At 37.4% G+C, this 16444-nt stretch overlaps 1 protein-coding gene across 1 annotated transcript in view; it reads left to right on the forward strand.

Moving 5' to 3' along the window:
- Positions 1–15481, forward strand: part of SELENOF (selenoprotein F) — a 36202-nt gene extending 20721 nt beyond the window's left edge. The window contains exons 3-5 of the mRNA XM_073357158.1: positions 5659–5722; positions 13962–14011; positions 14619–15481. Of these exons, the coding sequence (XP_073213259.1) occupies positions 5659–5722; positions 13962–14011; positions 14619–14750 (246 nt within the window). The 3' untranslated portion in view covers positions 14751–15481. The remainder of the gene's footprint in view (positions 1–5658; positions 5723–13961; positions 14012–14618) is intronic.
- Positions 15482–16444: the final 963 nt, after the last annotated feature.

Raw genomic sequence — 16444 nt, forward strand, 5'->3', positions numbered from 1 at the left:
TTGCACAGAAATTTTTTGCACATGTGGCCTGTCAAAAATTAGAGGGAACATTGGTTGTAAGTAGTACACGTGGCAAGATCAATGTCGCACCCCTCTTGCCTTTGTAGTTTAAGGAATAACTCCACTGCCACTCCATGACGTGTAGCGAGCAGCATACTGGTCAACAATTCGGGATCCATTCCTGCAGAAGAGGCAGAGTGTACAGTACACAAACCATTGAAAGATGGCGCCAAATGCAGACAGAAGCATAGGGATTGCTGGGATACGAAGAAATGCATCACAGGGCATTGGGACAGGACTCAGGAAGCCTGAGGACCCCCTTCGTCTTCTCACAACTCTTAGTGGCAGAAGAGGAAGAAATGCTCTGTGGAATAGCTCCCAGAGTGCAACACTCAGAATACAGCTGCAAGTGCCACAAGTATGAATACACTATTGTGCAGGCAGCTGACAGTATGAACATACAACAGCGGTTTCCCTTCAGTGCTCTCTGAGTGGTGCTGTAACTCCACCAGTGTAGACATGCTCTTACTCAAACTGGAAACTGGCTAATTGGATTATGTCCACTGAACTTATTTACAAGTGACTGGGAACTTCACTGGAAGAAATTACTACTCAGTTCACCTCCAGAAAAACTCTTATGTTGGCTTCTTTGCATTTCAGGGTGAATGATTTGTACCAGTGTAAAACCCTTTGGTATCTTCCTGTGAGTGACATTCTATATATAATGTGCACTGTTTTTGCTTATGTCATAATGACATTATGTCTCTTTAAATTTAAAGGGCCATGATTTCTACATTAGCATTTAAGTGCTTTAAAAAAAAAAGCTTTTGAGGGAAATCTTAACTGAAATTGGTGCCCTGTAAAACAGAGAGAGAACTTCAAATTTTAATGTCATGATAACCCTTAGTGGGGGAAGAGAGATTGAGAATGTTTAAATAACTTCTGCTTGCAAGGTATACGTAAGTCAGCCTAGAAACCATAACAGCAATCCATTTCAAATTTTAAAATGGACACTACAGTGGGTTTCAGAGTAACAGCCGTGTTAGTCTGTATTCACAAAAAGAAAAGGAGTACTTGTGGCACCTTAGAGACTAACCAATTTATTTGAGCATGAGCTTTCGTGAGCTACAGCTCACTTCATCGGATGCATACCGTGGAAACTGCAGCAGATATTATATACACACAGATCATGAAACAATACCTCCTCCCACCCCACTGTCCTGCTGGTAATAGCTTATCTAAAGTGATCATCAAGTTGGGCCATTTCCAGCACAAATCCAGGTTTTCTCACCCTCCATCCCCCTACACACAAACTCACTCTCCTGCTGGTAATAGCCCATCCAAAGTGACAACTCTCTTCACAGTGACAGGTTTCAGAGTAACAGCCGTGTTAGTCTGTATTTGCAAAAAGAAAAGGAGTACTTGTGGCACCTTAGAGACTAACCAATTTATTAGAGCATAAGCTTTGCTCTAATAAATTGGTTAGTCTCTAAGGTGCCACAAGTACTCCTTTTCTCTTCACAATGTGCATGATAATCAAGGTGGGCCATTTCTAGCAGAAATCCAGGCTCTCACCCCCCTCCCCTTTCTACCTCCCCTCCCCTCCGGGGGACACACACAAACTCACTCTCTTGCTGGCAATAGCTCATCCAAACTGACCACTCTCCAAGTTTAAATCCAAGTTTAACCAGAACGTTGGGGGGGGGGGGGTAGGAAAAAACAGGGGGAAATAGGCTACCTTGCATAATGACTTGGCCACTCCCAGTCTCTATTTAAGCCTAAATTAATAGTGTCCAATTTGCAAATGAATAGTGGGTTGTGGGAAGTCCTTTATTATATTCTGTGACATTAAAATGACTTTCATAAAGACTAAAAGCAAGTGAAGCATTCTTTTTAAAATGAGCCAACACATTTTAAAAACTAAGCATTGTGTAACGAACAAAGGAGTCAAATTAAATGTGTATACTTCTGCTATAATATAGAGTGGTGTATCATTCCCTTATGTTCTTTCTGAATAATACTTTAACACAGGGAATTTGTTCACAAACAAGTGTGGTGGATTTCATTCCTCTAGTCTGGTTATGATGTGATGGCAGATGTTAACAAGTACAGCACTGTGTGCTTTTAAATGGTGCAAAGGATCTATATCTCACAAAAGTAACTTTTGTCCTGAGTTGTAAATGAAGTTGATTGACTTTGTCTAATCATCTCATGAAAAATGGCACAGAGCAGTTGTTTGTCTCTACATGACTCAACTTTTCTGTAGCACAGTTGGACTTCAATTATGGCAGATTTAACCTCAAATATATACATGCAATATTTAGTATTTGCTATGTAAATTGAGGGGAGTGGTTAACTTTAAAAAGTTAGTTTACACATTATGTGGATTACACACGTGATTACAACTAATTCCTCTTTTCCCAAGGAAGGAGTTAATTATATTGTTTGTAACAACCAGATCTAGAAGCTGTTGACAGAAGTTGTCCATGATACTTGACTTTGCTATGTGCAAATGTAAAGATGTGGATATAGTCAGAAAGTGATTAGAGAGGCATCTTGTTACTTCCCAAATCTGTTTCATAATCCCATCCATTTACTCTAAACTTGTTTAACAGGAAAAACAAGTTTATTGCTGTCAAACTTAAAGCCAAGATAAGGATGGCAAAGCACTTCACAATCTATTTTGCCTCATGCATCAATATACATGCTATCTGAAGTCTAAATCCAGAATTATTGTTGATGTACCAGGTAAAAAAGAACAGCTTGATTCAGATACTGCTCATGCAAGCCGAGCAGTATTTGATTTGTAATGACATTTATTGGGAATATGGAACACCAAGATTTAAGTTTGTGGACTTCATTTTTCTAATATTATATAAACTGTATTTATACAATGTTTAATCAATGAAGTTATTTTTACTTAAATCAGTGTCACTCCATGATTTAAAACTGAAGTTAGAAGGCACCCAGCACTGCTAATAGCAAATGCTGCTCTACAGAGGTGTAGACTGTAGAGGTCTTCAGCAGGAGGCAAAATGCTAATTTTAAGAACTTCATTTCCAGATTCAACTTAAAATTTAAATATGGTCAAAAGTGCTTTTATCAAAGCAAACTTTCAGGATGCAGTACTGAGCAGATAATGTAGATTTATTTTAACATTTTTGGTTCAGTTTCCTGTTGAAATGACTGCTGATTAATACAGATCATACAAAATCTCTCGGTCTCTATGAATGCTAATAGTAACGTACTTTGAGATTTGTTAATCTACAAAATTATGAAAGAAATGTTGTTTGACCTATATTCAAGAAAGAGGTTCAGAAGCTAAGCTGCAAATCCATCCTTAAGTCAACCTTGTAATGCTCATTGTAGGTAATGAAGCCTAAATAGTCGCTGTTCATTATTTTGAGACATCTGTAACACTATGCACAAATTTACTTTATGGCCAGTCATTGTTAATTCAGCAGAAATAGTAATAAATTAAAATTGAATATCATACAGTGGTGACTAAGTTAATTACAAGCTCAGAATCAAGCCAGCAAATGTTAAATATATAACCTGTGCACTTTATATCAAACCTTATGCAATTCTGCTGTGAAAGCTGGATTGTATGGGTCCTTCATTGTCACACTCACATTTTTTACTTAGAAAATAACATTCTCTGTTTACAACTGCCAGCCTTCAGTAGGTTAGCCCAGGTGTAACATGTTTGAACTTGAACTGAAAAGCAGTTGTGTTTCAGAGTTATCACTGAGGGGCATCATTTGGGCTACAGGACCTTTAGTTATGATGAATGAGATTTAAAGATGGAAGGCAGACAGCTTGACTGATCCCAAAGAGCTCTAGAAATGTGTATTAGCAACAGAATTGTTTATATTCAAGATGCAACAGAATCTGTAGTTCGTTGTATCTTAGTGTTGTGAAAACAGAAAGCGGTAAAAGCTTTTTTGTCATTGGAGAGAAAAGATCTTTTTCAAAGTAAAAATCTACTTGGTTTCAAATATTTTTTTTAGATTCTTAAACCTACTGAGGGCTTGTCTTCATTACTATGCTACATGGGTGCAGTACTTTTCCATCAACATAATTACTCCATCTCAACGAGAGATGGAAGCTATGTCAGCAGGAAAGCATCTCCGGCTGACACAGCACAGTTTAGACACTACTTTAAGTTGATGTAACTTACATCGCTTGGGGTTGTTTTTCACACCCCTGAGCGACATAAGTTACATCGACTTAAGCGGGAGTGTAGACAAGCCCTGAGTTGCAAGGAGGATTCCAGTGGCTTAAGAGAAAGATGACTAGTTGTAAATCTAGAAAATGTTTCACTGAAGTCTTCAGAATTGATTTATTTATAGCATTGAAAACTTTCTTCTAGGTTTACTAGCTCTATGGATACTCAGGCCATGTCTACACTACAGACTAATATTAGGATAACTACGTTGCTCAGGAGCGTGAAAAATCCCAGTGTAGACAGTTTCTCCCATGGACACATCCTCCTATCCTCTCTTGGGCAGCTGGTTTAACTATGCTGATGGGAGAAGCTCTCCCGTTATCATAGTAGCATCTTCACTAAAGTGCTACAGTGGCGCAGCTGCTGTACATGAAGACAAGCCCTAAGTAAAATGCACAACAAAACATTCCTGCATTTCAGGAACTAAGACTTGTTTGAGTCAGGATTGTTCCTAATTTGAGTTATAGCTTCTTCCTTTTTGACATAGTGGAGCTTAGCATTTAGCCAGTCTTCATGCAGTGGCTGTGACCCCTTAATTATCTATTTTAATAAAATATTCTAATACCATTTTAATAGAACATTTGAGAAGTAGATTTGTTCCCATTCTAAAATTAATAGTAAATTAATCTTACTGTGGAGGAATTTTCTTTTGTTGCATTTTCTTCCCTCCCCACCCCCCCATTCATATTCAGTGGTTCTCAACAAAAGGTACATGTGCCCCTGTAGGTATGCAGAGGTATTTCCAAGGGGCACATCAACTCATCTAAATATTTGTCGAGTTTTAAAACAGGCTACAGAAAAAGCACTAGCAAAGTCAGTACAAACTAAAATTTCATACAGACAAAGACTTGTTTATACTGCTCTATATACTATACACTGAAATGTAAGTACAATATTTATATTCCAATTGATTTTATAATTATGGTAAAAATAAGTAAGTAATTTTTCAGTAACTGTGCCCTGTGACACTTTTTTTTTTGTATTTTTGTCTGATTTTGTAAGCAAGTAGTTTTTAAAGTGAAGTGAAACTTGGGGGTATGCAAGACAAATTGGACTCCTGAAAGGGGTTCAGTAGTCTGGAAAGGTTGAGAGCCACTGTTCTAGATGCTACAGTAATGGCTATATCCATGTAGATATTAACAGATTACAGCATTGCAACTGGAATTACTCTATCCCATTTTAAACAAGTATGATGAAAGGAATGTGTTAAAAAGGACAAAGGAGTGATCTTTCTGGAAAAGAAACTATTTTAATAATTAACCTGTTAAGTAATTAAAAATGGGTTATTAGTAAGATGACTTGTGCTTAAAAAGTATCATTTAAATTATCCGTGTAACACTGAATTTTCCCAAAGATAATTATGTAGATGTAAAAATAAGTAAACTAGTAGTCTGAACTTAATAAATAGAAAATATTTCTTTCTATTGCAGCTCTATGCAGGTGCTATTCTTGAAGTGTGTGGATGAAAATTGGGAAGGTTCCCTCAAGTTCAGGGTAAGTAAAGGTACCACTAAATTTTCTGTCAAATATATATAAAAATTTGATCATTCAGCTATGACACTATATTTAAATAGTATTTTTTCTTAAAACAAGTTGTGAATTTAATAGGAAAGTGATAAAAACTGAGAGTCCCATAGACTCTAGACTACTGGAACTAAGGCACAATAACTTTCTGTATTGTTACATGAAGCTTGCTGGCCATTTTATAGACTATTCTTAGCTCAAATCCTGATGTAACTGCCTGTTCTCTCAGTGGATAAGCTGACTAGCATGGCTGGAATACAGTAGTGTAAAAGGTAAACCGTGTCAATGTGAACGTGTTTCAGGGTTAAATCTATAAAGAACTTCAATATGGAAATATGTTTATAAAGGGGAGAGGATTTAAATGGCAGCAGCCCTTTCATCTATTTAGTAAGTTCTTAATTTGTTTGATTTAGATATATTTTTGAAGTACCTATCCTAAGCTTTCATCTTTCTGCTATGGACTTTTATCCTGGTGGACCTATCTTTTCTAATCAGTCTTCCGAAAACATCTATTATAGGCAGGGCTGATAGCATTGTCCATTAAGTTTGCCCTATATTTCATTTGCTGTTTATAATGTGAAGATGTTATATAACTGTGTCAAACTTGGAGTGACATTTTTCATGCCAAAAAACAGGTCAGCCGTTTTAGAGAATGCGACCTGGCCAAAATAAATTTTGCCCATGTTAAAATTTTTCTTTGAAATGCTCTAGCACCATCCTACTTTGGAGAGGAACTTGAAACTTGCAGATCCTCACTGCACAAGCTTGAAGACTCTTGCAGTTCCTACATGTGACTGTACTGTACTTGTACCATCCCTACACACCAACAGTGCATGCGCCAGACTCTCTCAGGTCCTAGTGCTGACCAAACTGTACATGCACAAACCCCACAGAGTAACTCAGCTCCCGGGTTGCAGAAGCTCACTAGGACTTGCCCTATAAATGCTGCTCCCAGCTGGGATGCCTGGGCACTGGAACTGGGAGCAAGGAGCATTTGAGGTACTAAAAAGGGGTCTAAAGAGCACAGGCAATGTGGAGGAGGAAGATGCCTGGCTTAAATAAAAGCTTGAACAAAAGCCTGACAGGAGGTAGATTATTGGGAAGGGGAGATGGAGACTGGGACAGCGTGGAATGAGGGAGGGAATGTAAGAGGAGACAGATTTCATAAGCAGCGAGAGACGGGGGACTGGGAGTCTGTGGAGATAGGATGGAGAGGCAGATCAGGTGGGAGGGGAGGTACCAGCTGGGCTAGGAGGATGGGACAGGTTGGAGGGGATGTGTTTGAAGACTCTGTCCCTACTAGAACACACACCTGCTCCAAAAGCCTAGAATAGAACCCGGTGGTGGAAGTTTCACAGATATTTACTGACAGCAGAGGAATAGTGAAACTACTGGCAAAGTGGGTATCTCATCCCCCTTCTAGTGCTGGTCCACATGTAGGATGTTGCTATCAGTTACTCACTTGCAGTCCCAAATGTTTGAGGCGGATCTAAAGGTTCCAGCCCTGCTAATGACCTCATGTTGGTGTCAATATAATGACATGTTGGAATTGTGTTGTCAGTTGACTTTCTTAAAAAGCTAGGAAATTACACACAAACTACATTAAAAGAACATCAAGGTTGCTAAGTCAAGCACTCAGGTTAGGAAATACCAGAACTAACATTGCATTAATGCCTGAGCAGTATTAACTCAGTCCCTTGTATATATGCATTATGATCTAATTGTATGATCAAATCCGAATATTTTCCAAAGGACCCCTGCCTGATTCAGTGCACAAGATGGTCCAGCTCGGGATGAATCAGGGTTGTGTGGTGAAAGAGGTAGTAGAACCTCTGCTTTATTTGCAATGTTAGAAAAGTGTGTAGTGACTCAGAAAAGGGGATTGCAGCAAGAGAAAGGAAGATCTTATGGTTAAGGCAGTTGAATGCTGTCATGGACAACTGGATCCTATCCCTGCTTCTGCTGTAGGGTTCCTATATCACTTAATCTAGACTTTTCACAGGTGGTAACTAATTGTGTTCCTCACTTTTTCGGTGTCGGATGTAAGTCCCTAAGATCTAATTTGCACAAGTGCTGATCACTGAAGATGCAACTGATGTTGATAGGAGCTGTTCTTTGAAGTGCTGTGTAAGGCTAAGTATTCTGAAAAATCAGGTTCTTGGTATCTAAAATGGGCAACCAGAATTGGACACTTTTGTTCTGCTTCAGCGCCTTCTCATCAGTAAAATGAGAATCTTCCCCCTTGTCCCATTACAGGTGAGCTGCACTTCAGACTGTTTTTAGTCCTTCAGGTGCACCTGTCTGGTGATATGTTTCACTACTTTAACTCCTCTCTGGACAGAACCATGTGATCCTACCAATTTTAGACTGCATCTCTGGGATGCACCCATTTACAAATTGTTATAAATAGACAGGCCTGACAGTATTTGGCACCTGCATGCCCTCTTTTTCCAGGAGTCTGTGGCTGATTAAAGTCCTAGTTTCTTCAAAACAAAGCACTACTTACTCAGTAAGCAAAGCTATACAAACGAAAAGCCTGTCTGCCTGGGTCTTAGCTCCATTCTTTCCTTGCAAGGTTTGGGGAAGTAAGTTCCACTAAGCCCAGACCCCTTGCTCCTGGCCTGGAGGAGACTGTGGCTTACTCTGTCAGACTTCTGTCCAGCTGCTACTGCCTGTTCACCCCCTTTCCTCACTAGGCTGGGTTTTTACTAGCTTAGTGCCCCTTTGATGCTAGCCTTGGGCCAGGGAAAAACTAACCTCCTAGCCTGGTTGGTGCACTTTTCCCAATTAGTAGATTGCTCATTGTTTCCCCTGGTGACCTTCCTTGATATGATTGTGCCTGAATAATGACATGAAGTGCATAGGATTATTAAATACTGGTAACTCCATTCTCCACATATCCCCATTTAACAAGAATGTCGAAGATAAATATAGTATGAGTGCTTCACAAGCTAAGTGATGAGCACCATAGAAAAGCTCCAGATGAAATCATTCTGTCTTCAGAGCAGGGTTTGAATAGTGTGCAATAAATAAGGCATGGAGCCACACACTAAACAATGAGGATAAAAGAAAATCTTAGAAATGAAGGGCTAGAAGGAATCTTGAAGTTATCAAGTCCAGCTGCTCATTAACTGAGCACTATCCATCAAAGCGCATATGCACCAGGGGGCCAAATTAAGCCTGCACAGATATATAATGACCTTTGTTCTATCAACCTATCTTAAAATAGCAGTGTACATACTGTTCCAAACACTCTTCTTCCTCACTCCACCCTCTAATGAAAAGCCCAGGCTCCTTCTTTTGAGTCTTTATCTTCAGTTAAAACCAACTTCAACATCCTGTTTCTTTAGTCCCCTACAATTTATACCCATTTTGGGAAATAATGGTGAACATACAGGAAGACATTCCATAGAGGAGCTGGAGATAATTATTCTGAAAGAGAGCTAATTAAAATCAGCTTTCAAAGTGGTAGCCATGTTAGTCTATATTAAAATCAGTTTTTCATTCAGGATCTCTAGAATCTAATTTCCTGGAAGCTGGCTCACATTAGTAATCAAGAATCCTCTCTCTTAATCTTTGTTTTTTCAAAACAAGTTTGTAAGTTTCTTTAATTCTACTAAATTTAGCTTGCTTTTTAAAATGATTGAAGGTATGCCTACATTGCAATCACCGGGTGTGATTGCGCCTTCATGGAGGTATACCAGAGTCAGCTTTAATCTAGCTAGCTCCAGTACTAGAGCAGTGAAGCCATGGCAAAACATGCTTCAGCATGAGCTAGTCATGCAAGTAATCACCCAGGGTTCCAGGTTGGTTTGTACAGCCCACGCCGGAGTATACCCTCTTGTAGCTTCAGTGTTCCAGGTACACAAGCTAGGTAAATTTTCTCTTGGTCATGAACTTCCATATAGTTACGAGATCTAAAGGCATCATAACTGGTGTCTTCAAACCAGTTTTGATACAACCAGCGTTCAGCTTGTTCCCCCATACTGTAAAATATTTAGAAGCACAGTGGAGCAATTTACTTAATTTGAATTTATTCTCAGATTCTCAATTATTGGTACCTTAAGTTTTTTACTATACTTGCCCATTTGTTTTGGCAGGAAGTAAAAATGATCATTTTTATCTTGAGATTCCACCTTAAATTTTAACATTTTGGGAACCTTAAATTTATCTAAGGGTTCTATATATTTCCAGTTGTGACTTGACTGTTACAGAAGTGAGGTTGACTGAAGGTCATACTGCTGCTTCTGAAGCTTCAGGAGTGCTGGTATTTTTAGGTTATATTGAACTGTATAACCTGTCATTGCCAATGCTCTCATTACAAATGCTTACTTCAGTTTGATGGCTCCCTCTAGGATTTTTTCTTGCAGAGTATACACAAGGTGGCAGCACTAATTGGTGGATTGTGAATGTATTAGAATTACATAAATTACTGTGTTTAATTCTGTAGATGACCAAAGTTCTTTATTTTTAAGAAATATAAAGAATATTAAATATAAAACATTGATTAAAATTTTATCACTTGGCTTACAATTAAATCTGATGGCACAGTACCTCTGTCTTAAGAAAAAGGAGTACTTGTGGCACCTTAGACTAACCGATTTATTTGAGCATCCGATGAAGTGAGCTGTAGCTCACGAAAGCTTATGCTCAGATAGATTGGTTAGGCTCTAAGGTGCCACAAGTACTCCTTTTCTTTTTGCGAATACAGACTAACACGGCTGCTACTCTGAAATCTACCTCTCTCTTGTTTTTCTGTTTGGCCAGAGATGATGTTCACCATACAGAGATCTAGTTTTAAAGTTTTTGTTTGTGAAATAAAGTTAATCGTATGAAAATAAAGTTATACAATAAGGAGAGGAACCATTATTTAACCACTGGTACAAAATAATAGATTATCTGGTACTAATACATCAAATGGAACTCTTATTAGTACAGTAGTAATTTCAATTGCTGTTTTTAATTTAGGAAAAGGTCAATATTCAAGAAATGTTTTTTAAAATCTGTCTCGCTAGATTAAGCTCAAAATGTAGTCACTGGCTATTAAGCACCTAAGAGTATGAGAGACTCTGAAATACCTTTAGTCCCAGCAAATTATTCAGTTTGGAAAACTGGTTGCTTTCTGACTAGACCACACTATATTTAAAAAAAAAAAACTTCCAGAAACATTTTAAATAAGTGTCTTTGTACATACATCCAGAGTCACCCATTATCTGTCATATAAACAGCTTTAGATATAGAGAAAAATATTTTTCTGCCAATATTTGTTCAGTGGTACTAGCAAAAATGCTGGTGAACATTCCTCAAATTGTTCCGTTATGGACACACGCACACTACTCAATTTGTACTAAGTGAGATTGGACAAAATTCTACTCTAAATATTAAACCTTTTCTGTAAGATCATTTAAATGTATTAATTCACAGTAGAAAGCCAGAAAATGTATTCCCATTTGACTGACTAGTCTAATTATTCTTACATCTGCACACAAACTTTCAAATTAACCAATCGCTGTAGGTAATCAGTTTACCTTAAGGTACAACTTCAGTGGTAGCCCTGTTTTGTTCATGAAGGAGATAAAATTGTGATATTTAATGTATTAACATTGTTTCCATTGTTCTAATAAAGACATTCATTGAATGGTGCTGCTTTCCCAATGCATTCAGTTGATCAGCAGGAGAACAGCCAGCTCACCTCCTTATGAGACTGGTTTTAATCAGGCCATTGGTATACTCCCAGCAAATCTGTTACACAGAAATCTTAACCCAATTCTTAAATACTGGAAATGTCTAATTTTTCACAAAATCCCATTGATTAAGACTTGTATCTTGCAGTTATTTACTAAAATGCCTTCTATTTTCAGTGTGGCCTTTGTTCCAAAAACTGCCCCTAAATACTCACTGCCCTTTATCACAGTCTTCCTTAGCCAGGTTATTCAGATAAAATAAACATCTGCAGTAGGAACGGTCAAAAACAGTGCTCTCCAAATCAGAAATGTAACCGATTAGTCATGCCGAGTGGGAAACTACAAATGCACAACCTGCATCATTTTTGTGATCACATTCCTCATTCCAGATATCTTGAATTGGTTTTTGAAAACTTTAATTCTTTGTAATCTATCAAATTGCTATTGTGAAGTACTTGTTCTTCATAGAAATGTATAGTCCTCAATATGCAATCCACATTAATAAATTACTACTTTTTTCTCCAGAGTTGAGGTCTCACAAGGAAAATGACTGAGCCTGTTAAAGTCTAGATGTGCACTAAATCTTTTGTAATTTAGTCTCTTCATAAAATTATATGGGTCATCATGGAGGTTTTGAAGCAGGACTATGTTATGTTCGCTCCTGCCCCCCAAAATTATATTTTTACAGAAGTGTCCTTGCTGGAGGAAATTAATTCTGCATACTTTCCTATTCAGAATGATTTATACATATTACTAGCCAACACTTTTTTGCCATTTACTCAACAATTCATTGTATCTTACCTTTATAAATGAGGCTCAAATGTCCAAACATAATAGGATGAAGTTTTATTTTTACTCTTCTGTGCAATAGATCACTTCTTGAATGTTCCCTTTGAAAACTAAAGGCTTAAAATGTTCCTTATGTGATAAGTTGAATAAAATCTTGAGTAGTTCGTTAGTCTTGGTAGATCCCTTTACTTCTGCACTGATTTTCTGTCTTTTGTGACCTTGCTGACTAGAAAATTAAGTTCTTGTTTCTCGTAATGTTGTTCATCTGAATGTTTTTATTCTGCTGTCAAACTGACTGCCACTAGTACTAATTTCATGCCCAATTCTGCCCTCCCCCCATGTTAAGTAGTATCGCTGATTTCAGTCCAGTGTTGTTTGCACTCATTTTATTTGAAAATAATTCCTATTTCCTGTATTTACCACAATATATACGGTACAGTTGTTGCTAGTAGCCAGTCTGTTAGGTGTACTTGAGGGTATATGGAGTCCTCTTATATATTAGGATACTCTAAATAAATTATTCTTGTACATAGTTTGAAGTTGCACAAATCCTGATGCTACTACTTGAATGAAGCTTAACCTCTCAAGGGAAAGCTGTAGTGAATATATACCACTGTAGTTATTATCTGAGTGATTTAGAAATGTTGCTTTTTCACTATTCCCATGGTAAAACAGTACTGTTGTCTCAATGAAAGCTGTTGCATCACAGATACCAGATTTCCTAGCAGGAAATCCTGTCTTGTAACACTTAAATAGGAATTGTATTTAAGTCAATTTAAGTGCATTAGCAATTTTTAAATCTTTTTTTTAATTACCTTATACCAACATTGAAAGATCTTCCTCCTTTTTCATGTATGTAAATCCAGAGTTTTCATGATGTTGCTTTCAGAAGATGTCAAGAGATGCTGGGATTAAAACATGTAGAGCTCTGGCACCTCTCCTATAATGGTCAACTGCAGTGGAGACAAGATCCCATAATTTATTTTCCTGTAAAGGGAAAGATTAGCTGTAGATGGTCTCAATTATGGCTTCATGCTCAGACTGAAGAGAGACCCCTGGTATCTTGGAAGAAAATGGGCCAGATGATTTCTAAAGGATAGAACAGAAAGGGGAGGATCTGAATTTGACTGAGTTGGGAGTCCTGGGAAATGCTCAAACCTGCTGCCTCAAAAAAGTCAGACTGAACAGAAGGATTTCTGCCTTTTCGGTAGAAGTTTAGGGTCTCCCTGGCTGCCTGTGTGTGCATGAGAGAGAGAGAGGGGATGACTAGGAGACATCCCTTCCCCTTCCACTCACAAAACTGAATGCACTGTCAACTAGGTTGAAACTATTGTTCTTGCACATTCGCACCTTGTAGTAGCACTAGACTGCCCTCAACAATACAATATAAATCTCCTTAAGATTATCCTCCTTCATACATGAAAACCATGACTGGCATGAGATGTGCTTCCAAGTTTTTGGGGGGAAAAGACGAGATGTATTCAAAGTAAAAATGTGGCTTTTTTCAAGTACAATTAATTCCACAACTGTTATTGCTTACGGATGAGGATTTTAATGCTTGTAGCAGTATAGTTTGGAGCCTGAAGCATGTATTCAAAATCAAAAAGTATATCTGGAAAAATTAAATCTCCCAATATCTATGAGAGACCACATAGGAGAAAATTACCTAGTTTGTGTTCTTTTCGAATAATAGTAATTTTCAGTTGGTTTTCTTTGTTCTTTCCTCCAAACTTCAGCTTTTGTCAGGAGTGACAAGCCCAAACTATTCAGGGGACTGCAAATCAAGGTGAGTAGCATTTTTTTAACCACATTTTAAATTCTGGCTTTTAAGAGGAATTAAACCCACTTGAAACCTGTCCTTTCACACAGTGTTTAGTACTTGCTTATCAAATAAACCTGTATCCTATACAAACTGTTTAAGAATAAGAATCCAGTTCAGGATGGATGCTAGGCACTGTTTTCAGTGTTGGAGCAAATGCTGATAAAAAGCATCAAGGTTTTTTAAACTTAAAACTTTTACAATCTTACTTAAGCCCTAGCAGGAATGACTATATTTTCCTAAATTAAGATTGGATTTTTAAATTAGCATAACCTCCTCCCACCCCAAAAAAACACACACACACACACAACTATGCTTAGATTTTCCAATACAATTTGCATGGCCCAAATTAGATAAACTTTTTGCACTTTAGTGCTTTATGGTATTAAATGTCATTGAGTTTTTTTGGTTTAATTTTAATTGATTTTTATACCTGCATATAAAAAGTAATTCAATTTGAAATTGGTATTTCTGCAATTAAGGCATTTAATTTAAAGCTGATTTGTGGGGGGAGGGGGGAAGAGGTAGGAATGTGATTTCCAAACAGAAGATAACTAACCTTCTCTTTGTGCAGTATGTGCGTGGTTCTGATCCTGTACTAAAGTTGCTGGATGACAGTGGGAACATTGCTGAAGAACTGAGCATCCTCAAATGGAATACAGATAGTGTAGAAGAATTCCTAAGTGAAAAACTAGAACGCATATAAAATCTTGCTGTCAGTCCTTTCCTCACATTTGATCCTGATTATCTTCTGAGATAAAGTGTGCTACACCCAGCAAATCATTCCAGCTTCTATATTAATTTTAAAAAGATCATATTGTATGGTACTAAATAATTAGAAATTGAAGCTTCAGCACAGCATACATCTGACAAGTTGGCAAGCTGAACAAATAGTTTGTGCTAGTACATATCCGCTCTGTGTTTGTAGCAATGCATTTCATTAATGATAAACTCAGTTAATTATGCAAATTCCTGAGTTTGTTGTAATTTGACCAGTTTTTACAAACTTTTAAAACTAGCTGGCAGTTCTAAATAATTGAGATAATTACCATGCTTTTTGTATGTTGCTTTTCTGTGTACAGGAAGTCATAATCAAATGTGAGATGTACTCTGCCTCCAGAAAGATTAGTCTGCTAGTCCTCTCTCGCATTTTGTATTTCTCAGCTGTCCTTTTTATAGACATGTTATTTACAGTTTATAACAAATGCCTGGTTCTGAAAGTTTTGGGAGTTTGGTTATGATGGAAGAACTCATGATTTGGAGTGATTGTAGAACATGAAGTAGGTGCACTTTAGTGAAGACTACATAGAAAACCTCTAAGGCATGTGTAAGTCTGATGTTAGGTGTACTTTACACCAAGTGTTTTACTTTACTACTGTAGATCTGAGTTCTTAGAATATAAAGTGTTTTGAGATGGCAATAAATTACTTTCACAAATCTCTTGGATATGCTTTTTATTTATTGAATTTATAAAGCTTGTTTCCTTTTTAAAGCATCTATTTTCCCTTTTTAATCAACTCATTACTGTGAACAGAGAACAGATACCTGTACACACAGTATACTAAGACTGAGACCCAGTGTGAATTGTCAGTTTTGCTAGTTGAGTGAATACATACAATAAAATAAGGATAACTTATGAAACATGGACTTAATTTATATTGAAGCTGAAGTTTAAGTAACAAACAAATCTCTCCTCTTACCTCATCCATCCAAAAACCTTAAAAATCTAAAAATAAGTTATGTCCTCATGCAACCTTAACTACTACTCGACATAATTAAAAGAAAAAACAACTTCCTAGTTTTTTAAATACCACTTTGTATCTCAGTGGATAGCTCAGAGTAAGAGAGAGAGCACTGCACCTACCTGGAAATCAAAAGGAGAAATTGTGCAAAATGCTGTATTAATCTTGTATGGTGGTGGTGGATGGAATAGAAAGTTTGCTATCTGCTAAAATGAAGCATTTTTCAAATCAAGAGGCCTGGATAACTTGCATCCAACAGTCTTAAAGGAACTAGCTGTGAAGCACACTGAACCACTGACATTTATTTTGAACAATTGTGAAAAACTGGGGAAATTGTAAAGGCTTGGATTACTGCCAGCAGTTCAAATATTTGAAAAAGTTAAAAGGGATGACAGGAGGACCTATAGATTGGTTAAGTAATGGAATGGTTAATTCAGGACTCAAAAAATTAAAGGCTAAAATTATACAAATCATCCAATAGAAGCATTCATACTATATGATCACAGTGGTCCCTTCTAGCCTTATAATTAAGACTAAGATTTTGTCACCGGTATCTTTAGTTAAAGCCCTGGAAGCCTGAGCTTTGCCACCTGGGGCTAAAGTCAGAGGTAATGTAAAATCACAGAATCAGTGACCTGCATGACAGAATGTTTGCCTT

The sequence above is a fragment of the Lepidochelys kempii genome, chromosome 8 (genome assembly GCF_965140285.1).
Source record: "Lepidochelys kempii isolate rLepKem1 chromosome 8, rLepKem1.hap1, whole genome shotgun sequence".
In the NCBI taxonomy this organism is placed as follows: domain Eukaryota; kingdom Metazoa; phylum Chordata; order Testudines; family Cheloniidae; genus Lepidochelys; species Lepidochelys kempii.